Genomic DNA, 24,171 nt, shown 5'->3' on the forward strand with positions numbered 1-24,171 from the left:
TGCGGTCTTTCCCCTCGCAACCTCCTATTGGTTACTCTGCTGTCTGTGGAACGTTTCCCCGTCCGCTGATTGGCCGCGGTGCTCACCGGCTTTACTCTTGATTGGTCTAAATCGCTACGTTGTCTGTGGGCTGAGAAAGTTGATGATTCCGTTGGTTCCTGGCTGTGAGTAGAGAGACCGAAGGGGCTGGGCCCACAGCAGAGAAATGGCGAGAATGGTTAACGAGAACGGGTGTGGAGTGGAAACACAGAGCCTGGAGCCGCAGGGACCGGGCCGGGGACCGGCTAGATGGGGTCCACAGCACGCCGGTGCCCGCGAACTGGCCACTTTGTACTCGCCAGGTGAGTCGATCCCCTCAGTAGCTCCGTCTTATGAGCTTGTTCCCCCGGTTCAAGTGTCCATGAGTGGCGTGACATAACGGCTGGTTTTATGTAGTTACCAAATATGAAACTGGGGGGAAGAACTATTAAAATCACAAACAGGAACACCGGTTTATCTTCAACCGCCGCAGTTAACGGACACCGAACAACCAGCGACAGTTCTGGGCTTGTTACAGCCACAGTGTTGTTGTTGTTGTTACACAATAGGAATCATGTGAAATTGGTTGAATTTGTGTTTGAGTCGCAGTTGTCCTTTGACATTTCGAGCATCAGGCAGAGGTTAGAAGGATCCACTGCTTCTGCTTTAGGCTCAAGAGCCTCATTTGTCCATGGAGCCGCTGTGACCTTTCATAACAGTGTTGTTGCTAAGTCAGCCCATATACACTGTCAGTGCACAACCAAAAACAAACAAACAAACCAAAAAACCTAATAGTCGAAATAGTTTTTTTTTTTCCAGATCTTGGGCCATTCCACTGAGCCAGTCCTCCCACCACTTGAACTTGGCCAGAGTGAATGGCCCTCCCGCCCATTACACAAATACTTGCCTTTTTGAGCTGCTCATATTCAGTTGTTGGACCTTGTTAGCATTGACTGGTTATGAGAAAATAGGCCCCTGGGCAGAGACATGCGTAAGTCCCTCACCCCTCCACAGACTACCTCTATACAGTCACTTTATGTCTGCATGATCGTTTTGCGTCTCTCTTTAGTCACTTAATGTCTCTGTAGTTGTTTTATGTCTCTTTGTAGTCTTTTAGGGTTTCAGTGTGGTCGTTTTGCACCTCTCTTTAGTCATGTTATGTCTCTTGTAGTTGTTTTATGTCTTCATAGGACCATGTTGCATCTCTAGCCACTTTTACTGTCATGGGGTCATTTTTCATCTTTAAATGTTTTGTGTATGTTCACATTTTGTGTCTCTTTGTGGCCATTTTGAATTTCTTTGCTGTTGTTTTGCCTCCTTTTGGGACTGTTTTGCATTTTGTTGTGGCCATTTTGTGTCTTTTCTGTTACTTTCACACAAATATTAACAGTCACTTCATACAGCCCCCCTGACCTCCCTGGCCCCTGGACCTGTGCTCATTGTACCCATTAATCTAATCCATCTATGCTTACAAGGATCTCAGTTTTGACTGCGTGGTGATTAGATGTTTTACCACCACAGATTGCAGCTTTCTTTGCGCTGTAAAATGTGGACAGGTATTTCAGGCCCAGCTGCTTGACATTGTCATGTAACTAGCAAAGTGCAGAGGAATGAAGCATCTGAAAGTCAATCATGCTGACTAGTTTACTAACCTTTGGCCATTTTTAGTTTGAATTATATAATATCTCATTAAGCTCAGGTTGCTGTGGACTGACTGGAGACATGATACGACTGATAATCTTATCAGGAAACTCATGTAACCAAAATTTTTTTTGCAGCAGGCTCGTGTGCTCTACTTGTACTAATATATCTGCTCATGTTTCTCTTTAAGGCAAAAGATGTCAAGAATGGCTAAGTGTTGTCCTCTGCTTCTCTCTCATGGCCTTCAATTTCATTCACCTTCTTGCCAATTTCCATCTGGGGCATCTGTGGTACATTCTGTTGGGCATTGGTAAGTGCTTACTGAAAAATTATATAATGTCCTCATCTTTTATCAGTGGTTGGTTAGTTCTGTTGTTTTTTTTTCAGAGCTGCAGTCCAAGTAAGTGTTGGCTGTTTTTTTCTTTATAATTATTCTGCTCTTTTCTCCTCCTCATTTCATTTTCAGTGGCAGGAATACTCACCGCAGACTTTGCGTCAGGACTTGTTCACTGGGGGGCCGATACGTGGGGATCAGTGGATCTACCCATCTTTGGAAAGGTAAGGTGTCCATGTTTTTTCCCTACAAAAACTAGAATCCATTGTTTGCACTCTAAACAGTCTGTTTTGTATTTTCCCTGCATTTACAGTGCATATTTCTTGTTTTTCACCCGACTGTACTGTGTGATCTGTCCCTGCAGGCCTTTATACGACCATTTAGAGAGCACCACATCGACCCCACGGCCATCACCCGTCACGACTTCATTGAAACCAATGGTGACAACTGCATGCTGACCATAGTCCCTCTAGCAAACATGGCCTTCAACTTCCTCACCCTCTCCCCTGGTGAGTTTCATATCAACAAACCCAGCCTGACATTTCCTCCAGTGTGAAAATGCTGTAATCTGATCTAAACATCACCATGTTTTCTGTCTTCCTTTAATTGCAGCGGAGATTTACCATATCTACCCCTGGTACTGCTACTTGTTTGCACTAGCCATCTTTGTGACCCTCACCAACCAGATTCACAAGTGGTCACACACGTACTTTGGCCTGCCTCGCTGGGTTGTGTTCCTCCAGGACTGCCACATCATCCTCCCCCGCAAGCACCACCGCATCCACCACGTCTCTCCCCACGAGACGTACTTCTGCATCACCACAGGTGCGTCCCAGCCCAGTTGTTTTGAAGATGAGAGTGGATGGGAGTCAGGCAGGTTTGTCACTGAGCTTTTCGTCTCTCCAGGTTGGCTGAACTACCCGCTGGAGAAGCTGGGATTCTGGAGGAACCTGGAGGATCTTATCCAGGGCGTGACGGGAGAGAAGCCCAGGTCAGACGACCTGAAATGGGCTCAAAAAGTCAAGTAACGCCGCAGGCTAACTGCACCCTACCTCAGAAGACACTGGCTCCGTCCAGGCTTCTCATCCCCTATTTTGCCTCACTTAAACTGTAATCCATAGGAAGGAAAACTAACAAACAGTTTCTGATGCCATAGCTTTAAGTCTTGCACATTTTGTCTATTTTTCAAGAGGAGGGCTTTGTTGTTGACAGAATTTTTCATTACTCACTCACGGAGATCGTCATTTCAAATTGCAATATATCCTTAACTCTCCGTATGTCTAACACAACTCATAACTTTTTTTGGGGTGATTTTTACAAAGGCTCTTGCTAGGAAGGTTTGATCAGGTGCATAATTTGAAATCGATGTCCAAGGAGATTAAAAGATTTCCGTCACGTCAGAAAAATTCAAACGATCCCCAAGAAAAAAAACTTGAAAGCGTGATTGCTCAGTCTTTTTCTCCTCCAGAGCCACAACTGTTCATTTGGAGAGTTGATAAATCAAATTATATTTAGCACTGATTTATTTTTTCTGGATCAGTCTTTTCATCTCCACCTTATTAAAAGTCTTTGTGATGTGCAAGTGAATTTAGGCCGTGGTAAGTTGTAGGATTTTAGGATGCTTTACCAATGTTGATAGCTAAAGAACAAATTGGTTAATTACTGTTACATTTGTTGACTGTTTTTTGAGAGGTGATGATGTGTATTACTAATGAGTGGCCATTGTTGATTCTAGTAACTTGTTAACAAATCAAACTGCAGCCATATTTAATAGTTGAATCATGAATTTGTCAATCAGAAACAATGACTACAGTTACAGTGAAGGAGTCAAGGCTTCTTAACAGGCAGATTTGTCCCACCAGGATGCTAAACAACAGGTCAGACAGCTCAGAAAAAACACTTTTAAATTAACAAGCTAAGAAGAATATAAAAACAAATTGCTCAAATTGCTGTCAGATCTTAACCAGGCATTTTAAAAAAATTTGTTGTCTGGATTATCAGGACTGTTTGCATTTTTATTTTTGATGACAGTGTAAACACAGAAGATGAGAAATTTTCAGGCTAAACAAGGACACACAGTAATTTAATCTGCAAAAGTCACATGAAACCGGATGTAACTGTAGTCAGTGTTGATGCCAGATCATTAGAAAATCTGGATAAATATACATATATCATATGTGCTGAGTCACGCTGGCCCTACCAAGTAGTCTTTTCAGATGATCACAGTGTCCACTGTGAAAAGCATTTTTAGGTTTTTGCCTCCTGGTAAACAGACAGCTCTGCAGGAAAAAAAAGAGGCACATGCAGTTTTGTCAAGCTGCCTTACACACTGTTAATGCAGTTCTTGTGTCTTTCTTTTGTTGTTCTGTTTCATTTGCAGCACTCCTTCGAGTCGTTGCAACGGAAACTTTGTCTTTTCTGGGATTTGTGTCTCGATTAATCAGACGCAAACACTTCCAGAGTTATGTGCCAACTGTATGTAAAATCGTTTTCACTCCTCACATCTTGCTATTCTTTTGTAACGTGGGAGGGTTTCAGAGCGTAACATTCCCCGCGAGTAATGTTGCCACAGTGTTACCGTCTTGGTAACTGTGACAAGTTGACTTGGTGATGTTACAAGGGCTTCAGTGAAGGCTGACGATCCAGGAATTTCTTGACTCCTATAGATGAGATTATGTAATTAATTAATTGGTTGAAAGTTTTTTAATGCTTTAGTCAGTACTTTGTAAATGTATTGTACAGCGAATAACTATGCAGTGTAATAAGAGGCCCTTAACTATACGTCTTAACTCATACGATTAGGTTAAAATGCCTTTCTTTTTTTTAATAGTTTACAGATATTTGCTTAGTTGGAAGAACTGGAGCTCAAAAATTTAGCTGCTTAATAAACTGCATGACGAAATTTACTTTTACTAATTAAGATGTCACTTACACAGACGTAAGAATGCGTGCATGCATACAGCATGTCGGCTTGTGCAAGCAATATACTGGGTCACCAGCTTTCCTTTGAGTTTGTGTAAAGCAAGACACCGACCAGGGAGGATTTGTGCTTGCTCCAGGTGAAATTAATTGTACCTCTTTCAAAAAGATGACCCCAAAACTTTGATAACTTTGACAAACAGTCCCAAAATGTTATCTTCATTCCAAGGCAAAGGTTTTCAGGTTTAAATGGGAGAAGCTATCCTTGCTGTTCAGTTGGGTTGACCAGGTTAAAGGCTTAATTATGAAGCATCCTGTGCTTTGCTCAAAGTAATGATAGTTATAGTTAACTTTAAAACCAAAATTATGTTTTATATTATGTAATATTCCAGTTTTTGAATCCTTCATACTTGATTATATGAAATTATCCACCATAGGTCAACAGCAGAAGTACACTAAAGATTGCATAGTGCTTGTAGAGTATTGTGAGAGGCAGTTCTGTGTGCGCTAGCTGGTGTAATGTATGATGCCGTTATGTGTCACTGCATCAGATCTTTAAGGCCTGCGTTCAAGTGCTACTCCTGTGGTAGAAGTTTTTGATCAGTATTAGGCAAAATCTTGTTGGGGCTCCGCTAACTGCAGCCGGTAGACACATTTGAACTTTGACACACAACTTATTTTCTAAATAGGAGTTTGGCGTCGGCCCTGCTGGATGTTTCAGCGCTTCAGGTAAATTGCTTTTTTAAGGATATTCTGCTTTTCTGTAATACTGCAAAATAGGACAAGCTAAGGATAATGTTTAGGAGAACTGGACATGAGAAGCCATGATTGGTTACAACCTTACATAAAAAGTAAATGGTGAAGTCACTAGGAATCCATACCATAATAATCTTTGTTTGGAGACAGACTTGCTACGGCTGTTGTGGCTGGGAGTCTGGCTGAGAGTATGGATTGAACATTAATTCACTCTTATTCTCCAGATGATCTCAGGATTGTGGTTGAGTCGATTATGGTGGTTTAATATGAATTTGTAAAAAACAAAACACTCCATTAGTGAAGTTAAGGCCATTATTTAATCATTGAAAGTTGTTTAAATCACTTATTTCTATCAGATTTTGTTGGCCAAAATAGCTGAATTGATTTTAAAGGCAATATAGGTTCTGTCGTAGCCATACATCAGTGCAGTTAACTCGACCTCTTGTTATTGAGGTAGAATTTGTGATTAAGCTGTGTTTGATTTTTCTGCTTAGAGACAGTGGGCTTTCATTAGTGGATTTGAAGGGTATTTTGTGACAATGTGTGGTTAGCTCAATATTTTCCCACTGGAAAAAAAAATGTGGAAGCAAATTAAACTTGTGGGGTGGGCAGTCGTCGTTGGTATGTTTAACATGCTGTGTTGAAATTGCTTTTGTAATAATCCTTGGACTTTTTATTGAATTGCCTTATCCTCTCCCTTATTGATTTACTGTAAATCTTGCCAGCAATATGGGAAAACAATTCATTGACTGACTTTAAATTGCCCTTCATTTGCCTCTCACGTCCTCTGAGGCAATGACCCATATGGATGTTGTAGTTGGTTATACAGTATATACTGGTGGTGATGGAGTTTTAGATATCAGAATAATGCCTTGATGCCTTTTTGTTGTCTTCCATGTGGGAGACTTACAATGTATATATTAAACTGTATTTATAAATAAACTAAATAAAAGGTTGATAATTACTGCTCCTTGTTTTCTCTGATGCATTCCTACTTTCTCTGCATATTTAATCTCACTCTGTTGGGAGCAAGTCTGTGTTTTTTTAAGAAGATATTTTGACATGTCACAACAAGAAAAGCACAAATGAAAAATAACAGGACCACTATTAATGTTATTAGTAATTCATAAGTTCTTTCCCCACAAAGACAAGTCAAACTGTCTACTGTGGAAAAGGCCTATTACTAATTTATAAACATGCTGGCACCTGTTGGGAAGCCGGCCTCTGCTGGTTTTATTTAAAGGCCTTATTATTACAGTAAACATAAGCCATGAAAAGACGGAATCCAACAATGTGTTCGTGCATCTCTCAATAATGGCTCAGAGGAACAAGGTAATAACATACTGATATTACTTGTTGACATAATTATCTCATTACTGGATTTGGTCTTTTTGTAGAATTTGTTTACAACAAGAAAAATACACAATATCATCAAGGTCGTGCTTTGACTGGCCTCACAATCTCTGTTTCTCGGACTAATTTGCCTGAGAACAACAAAGGAAGCGATGCTTTGCGTTTCTTCAACGCGCACGCACCGTTGGGCACAATGGCAAAGCTACGTGCGCGCTCCCGCTGTGTAGCGACAAGATGGCGGGCGCCGCCGGATCAGGTAAATGTTCGAGAGAAATAAATCACCATGAGAAGCTGTCTTTAAATAATCTGCTTATTTGAATTTTCACGGTGTAGCTATCAAGGTTCATAGTGAGGTTGATTATCTACAGATGCACCAGCTCTGTGAGAAGATACGTGCTAATGTAAAGCCGGAGCCGCCGAGGAGAATGAATAGGAAGCGATGCTATTAGCTAAGCTAACGCAAGTTAAGTTGGACAACGGGGATGCAATATGACTGCCGATAGATGAATTTTATATCGTTTAATTGTCATCTTATCGTTTAACACCAGTCATCTGCAGATATATCATTATATAACTTGTTAGCTTTCATTTAACAGCGTAAGTTAGCATGGTAGCAGTGTCGAGCGCTGACGGTTGTGAGCCACAGCACCGCCACCCAAACGTCTCGGTAGCTTATTTGCGGCATAAATGTGTTTACCGACTCCGACAACGGATGTGTCACAAACCGGGTCGTTAGCGTTAAATTCATCAATAAATGTTGTTGAATCAACAGTCAGTTTTCGTGCTTGGTTAATCTCTCGCTGTTTAACGTCAACAATGACGGCACATTTTCTGAGACAGACTTCTGGCTTATGAAGAAAACATGATCCAGCGTTCTGCTGAGTTTCAGTGAGGGTAGACTGAGCTGTGATTGCTGCATCAGCTGGCAGTGTGTGTGTGTGCGCGCGTGTATGTGTGTGCATGGCTCAGTTAACAGTGCAGCACCATCGCATCTCACTGCAGAGGCCAAATGATGCAGCATCGTCGAAGCCAGATGCTAAATTAGAGGAAATGAATAACATCTACCTCAGTGAAACGGCTAAAGGCGTTCCTTATTTTCCTGTTGTCTGCATGAGTTACGCCACGACCGACGCACACCTTTATAACTGCAAGTCATTTCTCTGGCATGCACAGTGGCACCTATAATCCACTTGACATGTTGGGAGTGTACATTTGTGGCCATAACAGCCTTGCTTGGGTATGTTTTCCCGAAAAACAGGCGTTAAAGTTCCTCGCAATTTCCGGCTCTTGGAAGAGCTGGAGGAAGGCCAGAAAGGTGTGGGAGATGGGACGGTGAGCTGGGGTCTGGAGGATGACGAGGACATGACCTTAACACGATGGAGAGGAGTGATCCTCGGCCCTCCCAGGGTGAGTGGTGCCATTTTTTAAGCACCTCAATGCTTACTGAACAGTCGTCATTAAAGTGGGCCTCAGTTTTGATCGGTTTCCTGTCAGTGTATCAAGATGTAGTAGGGTATTAGCTGCACACTGCTCTGAGTACATCAGCTAAGTTTAAAGGCAGGTGCAAGGGGATGGACTGTAATAAATAAAATATCACAACATAATATCACAAAATGACAGGAGGCAACAGGTAGCTGTATCATATAGCACAGGATGAATTCCCTTCTAAAAGTCAACATTTTAACATTGATTATTTAAACATCAAATGCTGAAAATGTTTTCCTCTTTTTTTGTTTGTTGAGGTTGACTGCCTTTAGAGGCAAGTTAGTACAAGTGAAGCTTAATATGAATCTGCAATGGAGATCATCGGAGCTGGATCGTTTTCAACTTAGCTTATGTCAGACTACAGCTGACTCAGCCGATTCAGGTTTCCCCAGTTTAAACCAACATATTTACTTTTCCTGTTTATCTGGGTAAAATATAGTTTATAGTTTAATGGTTACAATCATGGATTTTCTTCCATCGATTTCAATTCATTTAACATTTTATTGCTGTTTGTTGATGTTTAGTGTGCTGTCCACTCACTGAGTTCTCCCCACTCGTCTCTGTCCACAGACAAGCTATGAAAACAGGATGTACAATCTGAAGGTTGAATGTGGGCCAGGATACCCAGAGTCACCGCCGTTTGTCAGATTTGTGACAAAGATAAACTTGAATGGCGTGCACAACTCCAACGGTGTGGTATGTAAATCTTATAAACCAGTTTTTTTGTTTCAGCTTTATGATCAAACATTTGCATGCCTCGGCTGTTGGCTGCCTATTTGAGATACATGATCATGTTCTTGATCATGTTCATGCCTCACTGATGAATACAGTTTTAGAAGCAGCATTTGGCTCATGTTTGTTTTGTAATATCGACGCTTGTCCAAACTGAAATTGAACTGCTCATGTTGAAGAGCATTACATGATTTGGTTGCATGTGAATGTAACACAAAGCATGCTAACACATTAGAATAGCATTCATTAAATGAATTAAAGTTGCACACAATTAAGGGAAGACCTTTTGTGCGTTCCTTTGTAATGAGTTTTCTGTGGACTGGTCATTCCAGATGAGCAAGATGTTCCTGTGAAGTCTGTGACAGCTGATGTAACCACTGCATTAACTCGGGCACAAAATCCACAGTACTGTGCATTCGGTATTTGGTGTGAGAGTATGTTGATTCTCCATATAGGAGAACCAAAAACATCGTGGCCAACATGATACATACAGTTTTCTCTTGCAAGGCAGTGGACAACGTGCACTTGTTTTTTTACTTCTTCACGAGTGGTTGTCCTCCTTTCAATTGTCACTTAAAATTTAATGAGGAAAGGCCTGTGAATATTCTCATTCTCCAGGTCATAGTTATCTCAAGGAAATTTCAATCGAATGCAACTGGACTCAGTTATTGTCTCGGAAGACGTTTCACCTCTCAGTCCCAGCCTGGTCAGATGCGAGCATGAACTGATGAAGCCTTCCAAGACATTAACTAAGTCCAGTTGCGTTTGATTGAAATTTCCTTGAGATATTAATGAGGAAAGCTTAATTTAAACATACCACAAACCGAAGTAATAGTAAACAGGTTTAAAAGCAGTTTATCTGTTAGTGAGGAGGTGAGGACAAACTCAGGTTTGGACTCAGACAAAACTAGTGTGAAAACTGATCTGAACATAAAGATCTCCACTATAAATTATCTTAAAATCAATTTCTGACATTTGTGATGTCTGTGATGTGCAACACAAATCATTCCAGTGGAAAAAAAAGGCAAAAACCCCCCAAAAAACCTAATTTGTTCTCTGTCCTCCAGGTTGACATGCATGCAGTGACTGCACTGGCCAAGTGGCAGAACTCCTACAGCATCCGGATGGTGCTGCTGGAGCTGCGACGGCTCATGACGTGCAAGGAAAACATGAAGCTTCCTCAGCCACCCGAGGGCCAGATCTACACCAACTGAGCCCTACTGCTACTTTTGCCTCCATCTTTTTCTCCTTTCCCCTCCTCTCCCAACTCTTCTGTTTTGCTTTCATCCCTTTATCCCCATCATCCGCCATGTGACATTCCACCTCCTGCCAACACCTTGGCTGAACACACAAACACACACGCAACAATAACAGGTACATGCAGACACACTTACACACACACACACACGCACACACACATACACAGGCACACACACACAGACACTCATATATATCTGTATACACACTTATTGAGCATTCATGACAGTCATTCCAGGCCCCCGCCCCCTCCCTCTCCCATCACTGGAGCTCTGGGTGGACTCGATGTGACGAGGCAGGCGGAGTCCTCGGTCCACACCAGATATGATCATTCGAATACTGTACATCTTACTAATCTTTTTTTATTATTATTTGTTAAAAAATGCAGATTGTACAATAACATAAATAATCTTATTGAGTGTACCTCTTTGTCTGTTGCCTTTTTGTAACATTGAAAAACGGCCACTTAACATAACTGCACATAGTCCACTATCAGACGATTGGTTGCTGTTAGTTACGAGATAATCTTCTCTCAAGGTTCATATATATATATAAAGCCCCGTACCCAAAACACATTTAACTTGGTAAATAATGTTAAGAATGTCTTGTCATGTGTCCAGATGTCTAATGAAATATTTTCTTCAGTGCGTGTTGACATAGGCACAATTTTTTCCCTTCATAGTATGAGGCGTGATTGATAAGTTCATGTCTTAAGGTAGAAGGAAATGAGTTAAAAAGGTTTTGGATAGATGCAGATGCAGCTCAACTCTTTGGGTGATTGTGCAGAAAGTTTGAAGTCAATTACATTTGTGGTTTTTCTGTTTCAGGTATTTGAGAATTGCAAGTCAGCCCTGTCTGAGAAAATGATCTACAGCAGCAATGATGTCATCATCTATTGTCAAAATGGCGGCTGCTGAGCTCCCTCTGTATCTCTCTTGGAAGAGGTGGCAGACTGAGGGGGCCAGATCAGGTGAACAGGGCGGGTGTTGGGCGAGTTCAAATCAGCATTTGGCTGGTGTTCATTTTCTCAGATGGTGCTGACGTGCAAATTTTAATTAGCCAAAACAGAAAAACCACAAAAGTTATTAACTTCAAACCTCCCTGTAAAATCACTGAAAGAGTTAAACTGCACGTGTCTGTAACGAGAACTGTTTAACTCGTGTCCTTCAGCGTTAGGCCACAGACTCATCAGTCACCCCTCAGTTGTGAATGCATGGCTGCAGCTCAGCAAGGTGCCTGGAAGTGGTCACCTTTAGTCACACATGGCTTTTTTTCTTTCTCTTCTATGTAAGAACTGTCCCAAAGTGAACGTTGTATCTATACCACTATATCTGATCTTAATATGCATATTAGTGTAGTATGCATATCTGCTGTAGGTCTGCAGAAGTCCCAGTTAAAACCATGCTTGAAAGTAGAAGTGAAATCAGCTACCTCTTTTGGGTCCTGTGTAACGTCAGAGGAGTTTATTTCTGACTTTGTGAAACTGTCTTTGCTACTTCATGTGACAATTTGTTTTACTTCACTTCTTTCATAAATCTGACTTCATGCTTTTCATGCATTTGTGTCATTGTAGATCACTGCGAGTGTTACAGTGCTCATGGGTTGCATGAAAGTGTGTATGGAGCATTTTTGCGCAACGACTGGTGTCATGTACAGCGTTTATTTACATGACTTCTGCAGTAGGATGAGTAATAGATTCAGCAGAAGCATGATGCAAGCACAAACCACTTACGGGCGTAGATCATTATTATGGGAGATGTGTTTGTTCTTGCAGCGGTTTAGATGAGATTAATACCACTCTACCACTGTCTATAAGCTAAATATGAAGCTAAAGCCAGCATGTGCTTAGCTTAGCATAAAGACCGCCTTGTATGCAGTTAAGATGTTTCATATTTTTGGTCAGTGGTTTTCAATCTGGGGGTCAGGAATGTCCAAGAGGTCCCAAAGCAAATCTGAGGGGTCATATTTCTGTTGCACAAGATCAGTGGGGGATGAAGCTAAGGCTTTGTAATATTTAGGTTTAATGCTGTCACCCTGAGGACACATTTGAAAGTCCCTTGTTGCAAACTTGGCTCAGGCTTGTAGGAACCGAGGGGGTCCACACACACACACACACACACACACACACACACACACACACCACACACACACACACAAAAGTCCAAACCTAAATTATGTTGTTTAATTAGTGAGGAAGATATGGAGTGTGGAGATAAGAATGTGAGGCATGTATGGATAAATGAAAGCATGTGTGTCAGTGTGGTGAAACAGACAAGCCCAGACTGAACTAAAAGAAGGTGTGGAGGATAGGTTGAGGCTGCCCCGTAAGAGAGCACAGCCCCCACACCCACTCCCCTCAGGTGCAGGCAGTTTGCTCTGATGACCCACCCACCGACACACCTACAGGAGGAAAACACTGCCACTTTATGTTGGTACTCCACTCCCAATTTAGAGGGAAAATATTCTACTCAATACGTCACTACATCATTTATGACAGTTAGAGTTAGAGTTGCTTAACAAATTAAGATTTTACAGATACAGACATCATTAACTTATAAAACACGATTAATTTTCATAAAGTAACTGACCCAGACATATTTAAAACAGTTAAAATTAGCTTTAACTCAATCAACTAGCATAGGAAAATGCCATTTACACATTAATAATAATATATCATTGTGTAACTCTCAAAGTAGTTCTCAATTTAGTGCTTTTTTTCTCCAACAATATTTTTATTTATTTTTTTTAAGAAAAGAAACAATCCCAATGATCAGGTTCAATGTGATTATGAAAAAAGAAAACACATCTATGTATAAAGATGAATAGAAATATAAATAAGTAAATAAAAACATAGCCGGTTAAATGACAAATTATTAGTCCATGTCCCATTTTCATTCTCGGTAAGAAAGTGTGCGTTTAGAGTTAGGAAGTCACAAACCTTCATATTAATTAGTACTTTTACTTTTGATCCTTTGAGATTACTTTGCTGGTAGCAGCTGATTATACATTGTAATGAAGTATTTTTACATAGTGGTATTACTATTTTATTAAAGGACCTGAATACTTCAGCCACCACTGCACAAAGTTACTCAACAATTTGACTTAATTTTCTCTGTCATTTCCCTGTTATGTCTTATCCTGGTTTTAATCACATCCAGAATATGATATGGAACATAACCTGGTCATTTATATCAAGTTTCTGGTCATCTGTGTAGAGAGCGTTTTGACATTGAGTTACAGTATCATCAATGTAGACTTACAGCTTTCCACATTTCATGAGACAATATTTATTTAAATACTAATTGTTCTCCTACATTATACAATTTAACAGTGCTCACTTTAGGGCCTGCATCAAAACAAATAAAGCAGTTTAGGTGTAGTTTACAGCAGAGAGGATGTCAGGGTGAATCTGTTGTGGCAGGAAGGTTGACACTGTTAACCTCAGCATAAACAGCAGCTCATCAAAGATGTGGTTCACATGAAAACGTCACTGAAACAGAAGCAAAACCTCTGCTTTCCTTAAGTTGTTTACTGCTGATCATTAACTGACACTGTGTGAACATATTTATTTAGTATTTTATTTTGTCCATTTCAGTTATTTTATTGCTCCATGCCTGCCCTTTGTAAAGCACTTTATAATCACAGATTTTGATAAGTAAATTTTATTATATTATTGCTGTGGTAAATGTCACTGACGTGTTCCGGCTTTACAGCTGTAGGTAAACCTCACTTTGGTCTTATTAAGTCCACAGGCCAGAAAACTTGAGGTGGTGTAAGGGAAACTACAGATGGGGTAAAAATAGAAAATGTTTATCTGATACGCTTGAAGCCTGAGGCTATGAGTTAAAGTTAAAAGCAGAACTGAGAACACGTACCAGCTGTGAGACAAAAGTCAGGACATGGCACCTGTTTGTAATGAGATAACGAGCGCAAAGAAGATCATGATGTTTTCACACATCACAGGTGTAACTAACGATGGCTCTGTTTTATTTCAAGTGTCCCAGTAAAGCAGCAACAACAAAGGACGACACACTGACTGAGACCAGGTTTATACTGTTCTCTGTCTTAGTTTAAGTGTCACTTCAAGTTAAACCTCACAAACAGACACAAGAAAGTTTTTCCAAGGATTTAAGAATTATTTTCCACAATCATCTCCGGTTCTGTCCGGTTATGAGCAGCTCCTCCATTTTCCACTTACGCGTTGCATTGTGGGAGAACTGCGTCCATCAACGGCACACTCAAAAATGAAGGGTTTTTAGCAATGCTAGCGGCCTGTCCACCACTTTGGTCCAGACCAAAATATCACAACAACTATTAGCTGTATTGCCATGTTCAGCAGAAGGAGGAATCCCACTCACTTGTGGTTTTCAGTGTAATGTCTCGACAGTTACCGGGTAGTTTGTCATGAAATCTGGTTCAGACATGCATGTTCCCCTCACCCCGACTGTAAGACTTTTGCAGATGTTTTTATTTAGCACCATCATCTGGTCAAAATGTTAATTTGCTCAGATACAGATACACATATTTGTGTTCCCTCTGGCTCAATATATGCCTGGTTCTTTGGCCTAAGTCTGACCCACATACCACATGACCGTCCCCACATCTGGACCACACAGAAAATCCTCCTACACTGCTGGAGTCAGCCCAGATGTGGAAGCATAGGGGGCAACACAATGATTTATTGGGCCAGAAAAACAAAAATATTTTTGCTGTGTGTCTTTGCTGTGCATAATTTATATTTGGTGTGTATGGAGCTGGGGCTCATGAGACAGTGGGCCAGCGAGCACAGTACTGTGGGAAAATGCATATTAAAACAGTTATTTAAAAGTAAGTAACACAAAATGGGAGACAAATAGTTGTAACAAGAGGCAGATGTGAGCTTCACTTTGCATGAGGGCAGCAGTTCAGTCTTACTAATTAGTAGGAATGAAGAAGTGTCTACTTCCCTAAAATAATTTTGCAACAGTTTGTTGCACAAACCTTCCCACTAATGTGTTCACGTGAACAATGTGTCACACAGTGTATGTTGCACCTGAGGCCAGTAGTGGGCGGTGCAGGCTTTAAGGAGTCGCTCTGGTTCCACATGAACACCTGCTTGAGCCTCCCATTTGATCATGAGTAAAATTTCACTTGTGTGTGAGAGTACGATTAAAAAACTGCTTCTGTTAATCTGGAAACATGCTAACACTAACATACGGGTTCTTTGGGAACCAACGTGACGACAGGAATAATTTAAACCGCTAAGAGTCGAAGACAAACCTTATCAAATTTGCTCTTGAGGTGTCAGCAACGTGTTTTATAATTATATTGGCAAACTGGCACAACTTAAAGTATGCCGAATTAGCTATTATCAAGTATTGTTTGCAAAATACCCGTTGGTTTAGAGACAACTATCATTATGTTACTTAAATATTAAGGAAAATCTTAAAATATGAGTATTCTCAGGCGAGTTCTGAAGCGCCTTTTCCCCCATGATTTCTAAGAGGATTTACGGACGTGATTTCGAAATAGGCATCGGAGATAATGGTGTCCCCGGAAAGTGTAAGTCACACTGAATCCAAAAATATTTGTTTTTTGTCTGTATGCCCAGACTTTATTGAGTTTAAACTCCTGAGAAAGAGGGATACGATTTTTGACCCAGACTCCCCTCACGCATCGCGTCTCTTTCCCCTGCTTTCCTGGGGAGGCTATTTTGGCTTCGTCCTGGAGGTTGCCCGTATCTATTAGTCCATGTCTGTTACAACCGATGTACTGTTTTAATTTTCTGAAGGGTAAAATGCCGTTGTGTTCAATTAACCGAGGAGCACACTGAATATTTTATTCCCCACCTCCTCTCCTTGTAATAACAATCCAATCCGGATGGTGGGGGTGTGGACAGTCAAAAACAACTACAGCAGCACATTTTGTTTTACTGTTTTTCTACTGGAACAGGCAAATGTGCGTGAGCCAAAATGTCAAGGGCACCTCGAAGTGCTTCACTGACTTGACCTAGTTAAAGAGGTGGGTGCAGTGAAGAAAGCTCGGTGGATTTAGACACTGCCCTCTGTTATCCAGAGGAGCTGATCAGTGGCCGCAGTGGACTCTGACCTACCCAGGAGCCATGTGATTTCCATCAGCGTGAGTATGTAACATCAGCCAGAGGAGATATGTCACTAAACGCTATGTAAGATGACAGCAAGTCGTATCCAACACCATCTGGGACTCAAGACACTTGTAAGTACATTTCCAAGTATAAAATGCAGATTACTCAGAAGTGGGAGTGTGGTGAACTCTGTAAACATGAGAATCTGAGCATGGACCTCATTTTCTTTCAGTTATCTTCAAGTGATCCACATTATTTAAAGCCAAAATACTGTTTTTCTCAGCAGCCTGTTTTGACAGTTGCCTGAACAAACATAGACAAACCATGTGATCATTTTCACAAGACATTGTTGGACTTGTTTTGTCCAGCATCATGGGGTCAGGGTGGAAGTGACAAAGAGACAGAGCGTGTGGTTTTCTGGATTCCTCTACAGTCTGTGAAAGGGATGTGAAAACCGTATCATATCCTTTTTATATACAGTCTATGCTTGAAACACAAGTCGTGAACTCAGGTTTTGGTGTAAGTTTTCTGTCAGGAGAGAGGTCATTTCCCACCGGCTTGTCCTTGTTTTTGCTTTGTTACATTACTGCATATGAAGTTGTAACTGATAAAGTAACTGAACTGGCCTCAGCTGACATTTGCTCCACTTAAAGTAGCACTTTGAAAACAGGGCTCATAGATTATCAGGGAGCAGTGGTGGAAAGTACATTTACTCCACAACTGTTTTAACCTTGATATACTTTCCATTTTATGCTTCTTCTTTGCCACAGACTAAGTGAGAGATGTTAAAACCAGCTTCACCTCCAGCTACAGCACTAAAGTGTTGCTCAGACAACAATGCAACCATAATAGTAATTTAATATTTTGAATATTAATAGCAGAACAATCACAGGGAGTATTTACCTGCCTAATAATTACATTTCAGTCTAATACTTTAAGTACATTTTGCTTATATTTTACTTAAGTAATGTAGTATTTAAACTAGGCTCTTTACTTGTAATGGAGTATTTTACACTGGTTTGAGGACTTCTACTTAAGTAGAAGATCTGATTGCTTCTTCCACCACTGCAACTATCTTCATTATCCCCAGTGTTTCACTTCACTGCATAAAACATTTATTTATTCAGTTCCAAGTAGCATGCAACAGTTAATAGCATTTATCTGACAGATGTAGCTACTTATTACATTTATACAAAAATTGTTATGGTGATCTTATTACAAACAAAACATTGTTAAAGGTTAAACCAAATGTTTCTTTCCTTTTTGGAATAATACATCAAAGTTTAATTTAGAGGAAAATCATCCAATATCTCACAACAAAAGTAAAGTCCAAAAATGGAAATAAATTTGTGAAGTGGAATTTTGTTTTTTCTTGTTTTCGCTCCCATGAATCATCTCATGACCTCTCTGATTTATCTAGTGACCTTTTGAAGAAGACCCAGCCCCTATGTTGGGAACCACTGGACTAAACTACCTAACTGTATATAGTTGTAGTAGTAGTCGTTAAACAATTTCCACCCGCAGCAGCTACAATAGTAACTAATAATGTCATATATATTAATCGAACAGTCACAGAGGCCATATACATCTGTACTTTTACTTCAGTTGGTTTCTAAATGCAGATTTCAGTAAGTACTTCTCCACCACTGGCTCTGAACATGAGTTTTAATAAGTCACAATATCTAATTCATCTGATCTCAGATTGAGTCGACAGCCCACAACTGATCTTCTCCTCAGCAGAAAGTTGTATCCAAAGCGTCCTACAATATGCTTATCAAATACCTGTGTAACTGAAGTAATTACTTTAATCGCCAATTTATTCAATTCACACTATAGTTTTATCTTGTGTAGGTGAATTGTGTGTCTATTATAACCAACATTACATATAAGAACTAAAATGACAGTGTCCTGTTTTGCAATAGTACAGAGAATGGAATGATAGTGGTCAAGATAAACTACATAAACTGATAAGACTGCCTCATCTCAGATGGGAACCACTCACAGTCTTATCGAGCTCTGACTGGAAGCTGAGCGATGATAGCTACTGATGTGTGGGAGGGAAGTCAGGGATCGCAGACGTACGTTCCTGTTCATTAATTTATTATTTGAAGCTCTGCTTCCCATGCTGCATGTAACAAAGGAGTCTTGTGTGTTTAATTAAAGAGTTTCATTACAGTTGTTTAATTATCACTTTCAGAACTTATAATTCAGGTCCAGTGGATCGGTTGCTTAATTCATCATCAAGTTATTTAGAAATGTTTTATTCACACATTCCTCCTAGCATGCCTTCAGTTAAGGTTAAAACTCTCCTGATATGAAGAAAATCACATGATGGATTTGTTATGTGTCTTTTTTATCTGAGTTGGATGAACTCAAGTCCTAAACATGCCCAACTCCTTCTCCTTTTTAAAACAACCTGGCTTGATTTAATGCTTCTGACGTCTGTGTTCCTGCAGGTATGACACACGGCCGAGGTGGAACCATCTGTTTCTTCTTCCTCCTCAGAGTTTCTTCAGACTAATCCAGCTGCAGTATGGCTCTGCTCGTCCACATGCTGGCCTGTGCCTTCGGCCTGGGCTCCTGGGTGGCGGTGAACGGCCTGTGGGTGGAACTGCCGCTCATCGTCAACACCCTCCCTGAAGGCTGGGAGCTCCCCTCATACCTGACTGTCATCATCCAGCTGGCCAACCTGGGACCCTTGCTGGTCACCCTCATGCACAAACTGTGCCCGGGTCGTCTTAAAGAGCAGGTTGTCATTTACTCCATCCTCTCCATCGGCATCCTCTCCTGCATCCTGCTCGCCTTCTTCTGGGACAGGACGATGATTGTAGCTGGAGCATTGCACAGCACCGCCTTCTTCATCATCACCTTCTTCCTCTCTCTGGTGGACTGCACCTCCTCAGTTACCTTCCTGCCTTTCATGATGCAGCTTCCAGCAAAATACATCACCACATATTATATTGGAGAAGGGCTAAGTGGGTTCATCCCCGGCGTAGCTGCTCTGGCTCAAGGTGTGGGCATCGCCAAGTGCGTTAACTCCTCTCAGACTGGAGGAAACCACACAGGCGAGAACGTGTGGTCCTTACATACAGAGTATCTCCCTCCAAACTTCTCCACAGAGGTGTTTTTCTTCTTCCTGGCAGCCATGATGTGCCTAAGCCTGGCTGCTTTTGTTGCACTGAACAGGCTTCCTCGGACGTTCGAGCTGTCCACGGAAAACCTTGTGCCTGATGCCGTGGCCTCTGTCAGCTCCGGCCTGGATAACCCTGGAGCGGAGACCGATGGAGAGGCTGTGAAATGTCAGGGTCAGGGTGAGGGTGAAGCCCAGAGCAGGCCTCTGCTATCTGCTTCAAAGCACTCAGTGTACCAGCTGATGTTCATCTACTTCCTGGTGGTGTGGGTTAACACCGCCACCAACGGCCTGCTGCCCTCTGTGCAGACGTACTCCTGCATGCCCTACGGGAACCTGGCCTATCACCTCTCTGCTGCTCTTGCATCAGTGGCCAACCCAGTGGCCTGCACCATCGCAATGTTCTTCCAAAACAGGTGAAAAATAATGTTTAGAACATAGATTTTTCATTAAAGGAAAGTTTTTTTTAAACAATAAGTAAAAAGAGGGATTTTTACTCAAGATATCCACTTTAATTTGACTAATTCAGAACACTAAAGTCTCGTAAACTTCAGATAGACTTTGGAATTTATTTGTGCACTGGACAAGGACTGTGGAGTTTGTTCCTCCATCATCTACTGTACATAGTGAGGTAATTCAAAAAGTCTCTTAATGGCCAGTATGAACAGGAGGGATGATTGCAGCAAACAAAACTGGCTTGTTTTAAGACAGACTTGAAAAACTGTGTATCTTTGACCTACTTGCTTGTTTATTACGCGTTTAAAAGTGGCCTGGGAACATACAGTAGTTTATATGGGATAATAGAGGTTAATTAACTACCCTCCTGAAAGAGAAGTTTTCTTTTATCTCTAAGTAGATTCCTAGAAACTGAGGAAATCTCTGCAGATAAGAAATAACCAACCTTTGTTTTCAGGTCACTGGTGTTCCTTGGTGTCCTGACGGTGTTGGGGACAGGATTTGGCAGCTACAACATGGCCATGGCAGCCATGAGTCCGTGTCCTTTGTTTCATGGGACTGCGGTGGGACAGGTGATCATTGTGAGTAAAACTCAAACAACTTGTTTAAGAGACCTGTGGTGTAGAAAAGAATAGACACAGTAGCTTTATCAGGGATATTACCTGTGGCAAAGTTCAGCTCCTCCTTTACAAAACACCGGAGTATTGAGCAACTCTCCTCCCTCTCATAACTGATGATGAGGTAACATATTTGGGCTGTTAGTGTGTAACTGAGGAAGGCGCCAGCATTTAGAAATGATGATTCATGAAATCCTGATTTGTTTTTCAGACAGAAATGATGTTAAACATTTCCCAGATCGTCATTCAGGTGAACCGCTGAGTCCACTTTGTTCTTGTTCCCTCCATCACCAGGTGCTGTCATGGCTCTCCTTCACCGGAACGCTGTCCTACGTCAAAGTCATGGTGGGTGTCATCCTCAGAGACCGGAGCCACAGCGCCCTGGTTTGGTGCGGAGCAGCGACGCAGATCGGCTCACTAGTCGGCTCCGTCACCATGTTCCCACTGGTAAACGTCTACCGGCTGTTTAAGTCGGGAGACTTCTGCAACACTAAATGTCCTTTAAGATACTGACTGGTGGAGACATAAACAAGCCACATGGTTATAATAATAGTAGCTATAAAAGTAATAATGACAGTTATAATAGTTATAATAGTAATGGCAACAGCTATCAGCCATTGAGCAGGATCGTAGGAGCAGCAGGAGGCATGTCATCACAGATCAGACTCCACAGATTCGGCAGAAATACCTGCAGAGAGCTACAGAGAGAAAAGAATATGTTTCTTTCAGTCACTCACTGCACTGATATATCTCCAGCAAGTACCTCCCTACAGAACCAAAATTTGTTGTTTTTACATGTTGTTTTTTGTACAGATTAAAAAAAAGAGATATGACATGTTTATAAGTGAGATTTAGAGGTGCTGGTAAGTGGATATTTTTACCTTTGGATAAAGCCAGTCTGGCTGTAGATTAATATTTAAGTCATGAGAGTGATATTAATCTTATCATACTGTGCACAATAAAGCAGATGAGCACATTTTCTCAAGATATAGAACTATTACTTTGTTTTGTTCATCTCCATCCTTTGTTATAGAGGTACTTTTTTTTCTTGCGATTTTTAAGCCGTGTTTGCACTTAACTTGATAAATGTTTGTGTCAAAGTCATTTAATACTCTCTGACAGGAAAAGCTTATTAAAAATAAGTAAATATAAGAATACTTTAACACGGAAATGCAGCTCTATTATTCATTCTCTTGCCAAAAAGAGCATTGCATCAGGCGTGAAACTATTACTTTGTTTGGCCACTAGATGACGCAAGCACACTTCTAAAATCCTGTTAATCCACATTCTGCAGACACTGATCACAAATCCCTCCACATGAAATACATTTATCCTGTGTTCATGAGAAAATAAAGCGAAGGATTTAATGCTGACATTTATACACCTATTACATGGCATATTTACCTTCAAATCAAATCAAATCCATGCAAGTATAAGATGAAAAATGCTTATAAAAACAGGTTGTTGATCCATTTTATCTCTGTGAATATAACAATAGAGCTAGTCGGGTTATAGACAGATATATTATGGTATTATATCACCAACTCCAGCTCAGGAAAAGTCAGTAGGATGTAATGTATACGTCTGGCTCCTGTGAAATACAGTTACATATAATATACGAATGTGAACAACAAAAGTCCTGCAGGAAATACTTAACTTTATAAAGCTTAAATAGTTTAATTCATGTTGAATTGTTGTTATTTTGTATATATATAATAACTAAACATATTTCCCCAGGGGTCGTATCTAAGTAAATTTTTGAGGTACTTGTACTTGATTACCTTAATCTTATGTCACTTTACACTCCATCTTCACTAAATTTCATTGTAGTTTTAGTGATTTATTCAGGTTATTAATACAAAATATAATGAAGTAATTAATTATGATGTATTGCCATGGGTTAAGCTACCCAGAAGTACATAAAGTAGTTTGAATTAACCCCACGTTTACCAGCTGTGACCATAGAGACCCTTCAACATTAATGCATCAATAATTAAAATCCAATAACATAATGTATATCATTCAGAAACTGGCCATTCTGCATGGTGAGTACTTTTACTTTGGGTACTTTTAAGTATATTTTGATGCTAATACTTTTTTAAAAAACTTTTACTTAAGTAAAGCTTTGAATGCAGGACTTTTACTTAAGTATGATTATGTGCATCTTTTCAACCACCAAATTAAATATTGTCACATATAATATTATACAGTATCAGTCACAGGGGGCATTTTTCTGCAGAACAAGTACTTTTACTTTGAATGCAGAACTTGTAATGGAGTAGTTTTACATTGTTGTTGTGGTACTTTTACTTAAGTAAAGGATTTCTGACCATTAGATAGTCCAGCATTAGATAGTCACTTTAATTTTTAATTTAAGTGACTATCACAGGCCTCATAGAGGTCTTGTTAATGTTAATGTTGCATTGTTCATGTATGTGTGAGTCTTGCAGCTCCACTTTTCAATTGACTGAAATGTTTGTATTAATAAACAACCAACAGATCAATAAATCACCATCTAGTCATGGAAAATAGTGATAACAAACAAAAAGAAAGACAAGAGCCACGAGAAACCAGATGAGACAATGATTCTATAGTACAGCTGGTCTGAGCCTGTCATCGTCATCATAGATGCTGCTGCACGTCCTCTGAGGAGGACGGAGGGACGCTGGTCATCCATGGGAACCAGAGAGTGGTTTCCCATCAGCAGCTGTTCCTCCTCTCTGCCCCCAGTGCCCTTCAGAAGGAGAGCGAGAGGTTCCCTGGCCTGGGTCTGTAGGGAAGCACAGAGAAGAGGAGGAGGAGGAGGAGGAGGGCTCTAATTACTGATGCTCAGCGGGGGCTGATGGCTGTTGCTCCTGCCGCTGGTCACTTGGGAGCTTCCCTGACCCCGACACTGAGTAAAAACAAAAAGATAAGGAAGGGAAAATGGGGCCACAATTAGCCCTATGTAGCCTCCAGGGCCTGGGATCAGTGGAGGAGAAGCACAGATGGGACTTTCTCACTTGGATTTGTTGAATCTACATTGCAGTGTGTGTAAGCTGCACGTAAATCACTGCGGTCGATCACTGATGCAGATTTGAAAGATGGGTTTGTTAGAAATCCTAATCACCTCAAACTGTGTGTGTTTTTGTCTTAACGTGAGAAGTCTGAGCAGTGACAGTGTTCACCTGACGGCTGCATGTAAATGCTGCTCTCCTGTTGTTAACATGACCTTGAGTATTTCTATGTAATCAAAAGGATTTTCTCTCAAGCTTCATTAGCTAAATTCCTTGATTGGCTCGGGGCTTTTGTGTTGAGACAAAACAAAGCGGCAAAGAAAAGTGTATCATTTTCCTGCGAGTGTCAGATGGTCCCATCGCTCCTCCAGCTGGACAGGAGGGGCTGTGGCCAC

The 24,171-nt window shown here is 40.9% G+C and overlaps 3 protein-coding genes across 5 annotated transcripts; all 3 read left to right on the forward strand.

The window, feature by feature from the left end:
* Window positions 1–138: 138 nt before the first annotated feature.
* On the forward strand, window positions 139–6,632 carry peds1 (plasmanylethanolamine desaturase 1). Its single transcript, XM_018687353.2, has 6 exons — window positions 139–341; window positions 1,850–1,969; window positions 2,126–2,217; window positions 2,358–2,502; window positions 2,606–2,818; window positions 2,900–6,632. Exons 1-6 carry the CDS (start codon window positions 206–208, stop codon window positions 3,019–3,021), a joined length of 828 nt encoding a protein of 275 aa, XP_018542869.1. The 5' UTR covers window positions 139–205; the 3' UTR covers window positions 3,022–6,632.
* A 556-nt stretch (window positions 6,633–7,188) lies between these two features.
* Window positions 7,189–12,049, forward strand: ube2v1 (ubiquitin-conjugating enzyme E2 variant 1). 2 transcript variants are annotated; one of them, XR_007813442.1, is made up of 5 exons: window positions 7,189–7,277; window positions 8,280–8,428; window positions 9,077–9,202; window positions 10,306–10,612; window positions 11,323–12,049. XR_007813442.1 is itself a non-coding variant. In XM_018687354.2 (4 exons), the coding sequence occupies exons 1-4, from the start codon at window positions 7,256–7,258 to the stop codon at window positions 10,450–10,452; spliced, it is 444 nt and encodes a 147-aa protein (XP_018542870.1). In that variant the 5' UTR covers window positions 7,189–7,255; the 3' UTR covers window positions 10,453–10,918. The 2 variants fall into 2 exon arrangements, 1 of the variants encoding a protein (XP_018542870.1); XM_018687354.2 differs by lacking the exon at window positions 11,323–12,049 and having other exon boundaries at window positions 10,306–10,918.
* Window positions 12,050–15,644: 3,595 nt separating this feature from the next.
* Window positions 15,645–21,937, forward strand: slc52a3 (solute carrier family 52 member 3). Of its 2 annotated transcripts, XM_018687380.2 has the most exons (5): window positions 15,645–16,708; window positions 18,582–18,655; window positions 19,034–20,123; window positions 20,621–20,744; window positions 21,075–21,937. In XM_018687380.2, the coding sequence occupies exons 3-5, from the start codon at window positions 19,111–19,113 to the stop codon at window positions 21,291–21,293; spliced, it is 1,356 nt and encodes a 451-aa protein (XP_018542896.1). In that variant the 5' UTR covers window positions 15,645–16,708; window positions 18,582–18,655; window positions 19,034–19,110; the 3' UTR covers window positions 21,294–21,937. The 2 variants fall into 2 exon arrangements, with proteins under 2 accessions (XP_018542896.1, XP_018542895.1); XM_018687379.2 differs by lacking the exon at window positions 18,582–18,655 and having other exon boundaries at window positions 15,647–16,708.
* The last annotated feature ends 2,234 nt before the right edge of the window (window positions 21,938–24,171 follow it).

Source organism: Lates calcarifer, linkage group LG6, assembly GCF_001640805.2.
Source record: "Lates calcarifer isolate ASB-BC8 linkage group LG6, TLL_Latcal_v3, whole genome shotgun sequence".
Classification (NCBI taxonomy): domain Eukaryota; kingdom Metazoa; phylum Chordata; class Actinopteri; family Centropomidae; genus Lates; species Lates calcarifer.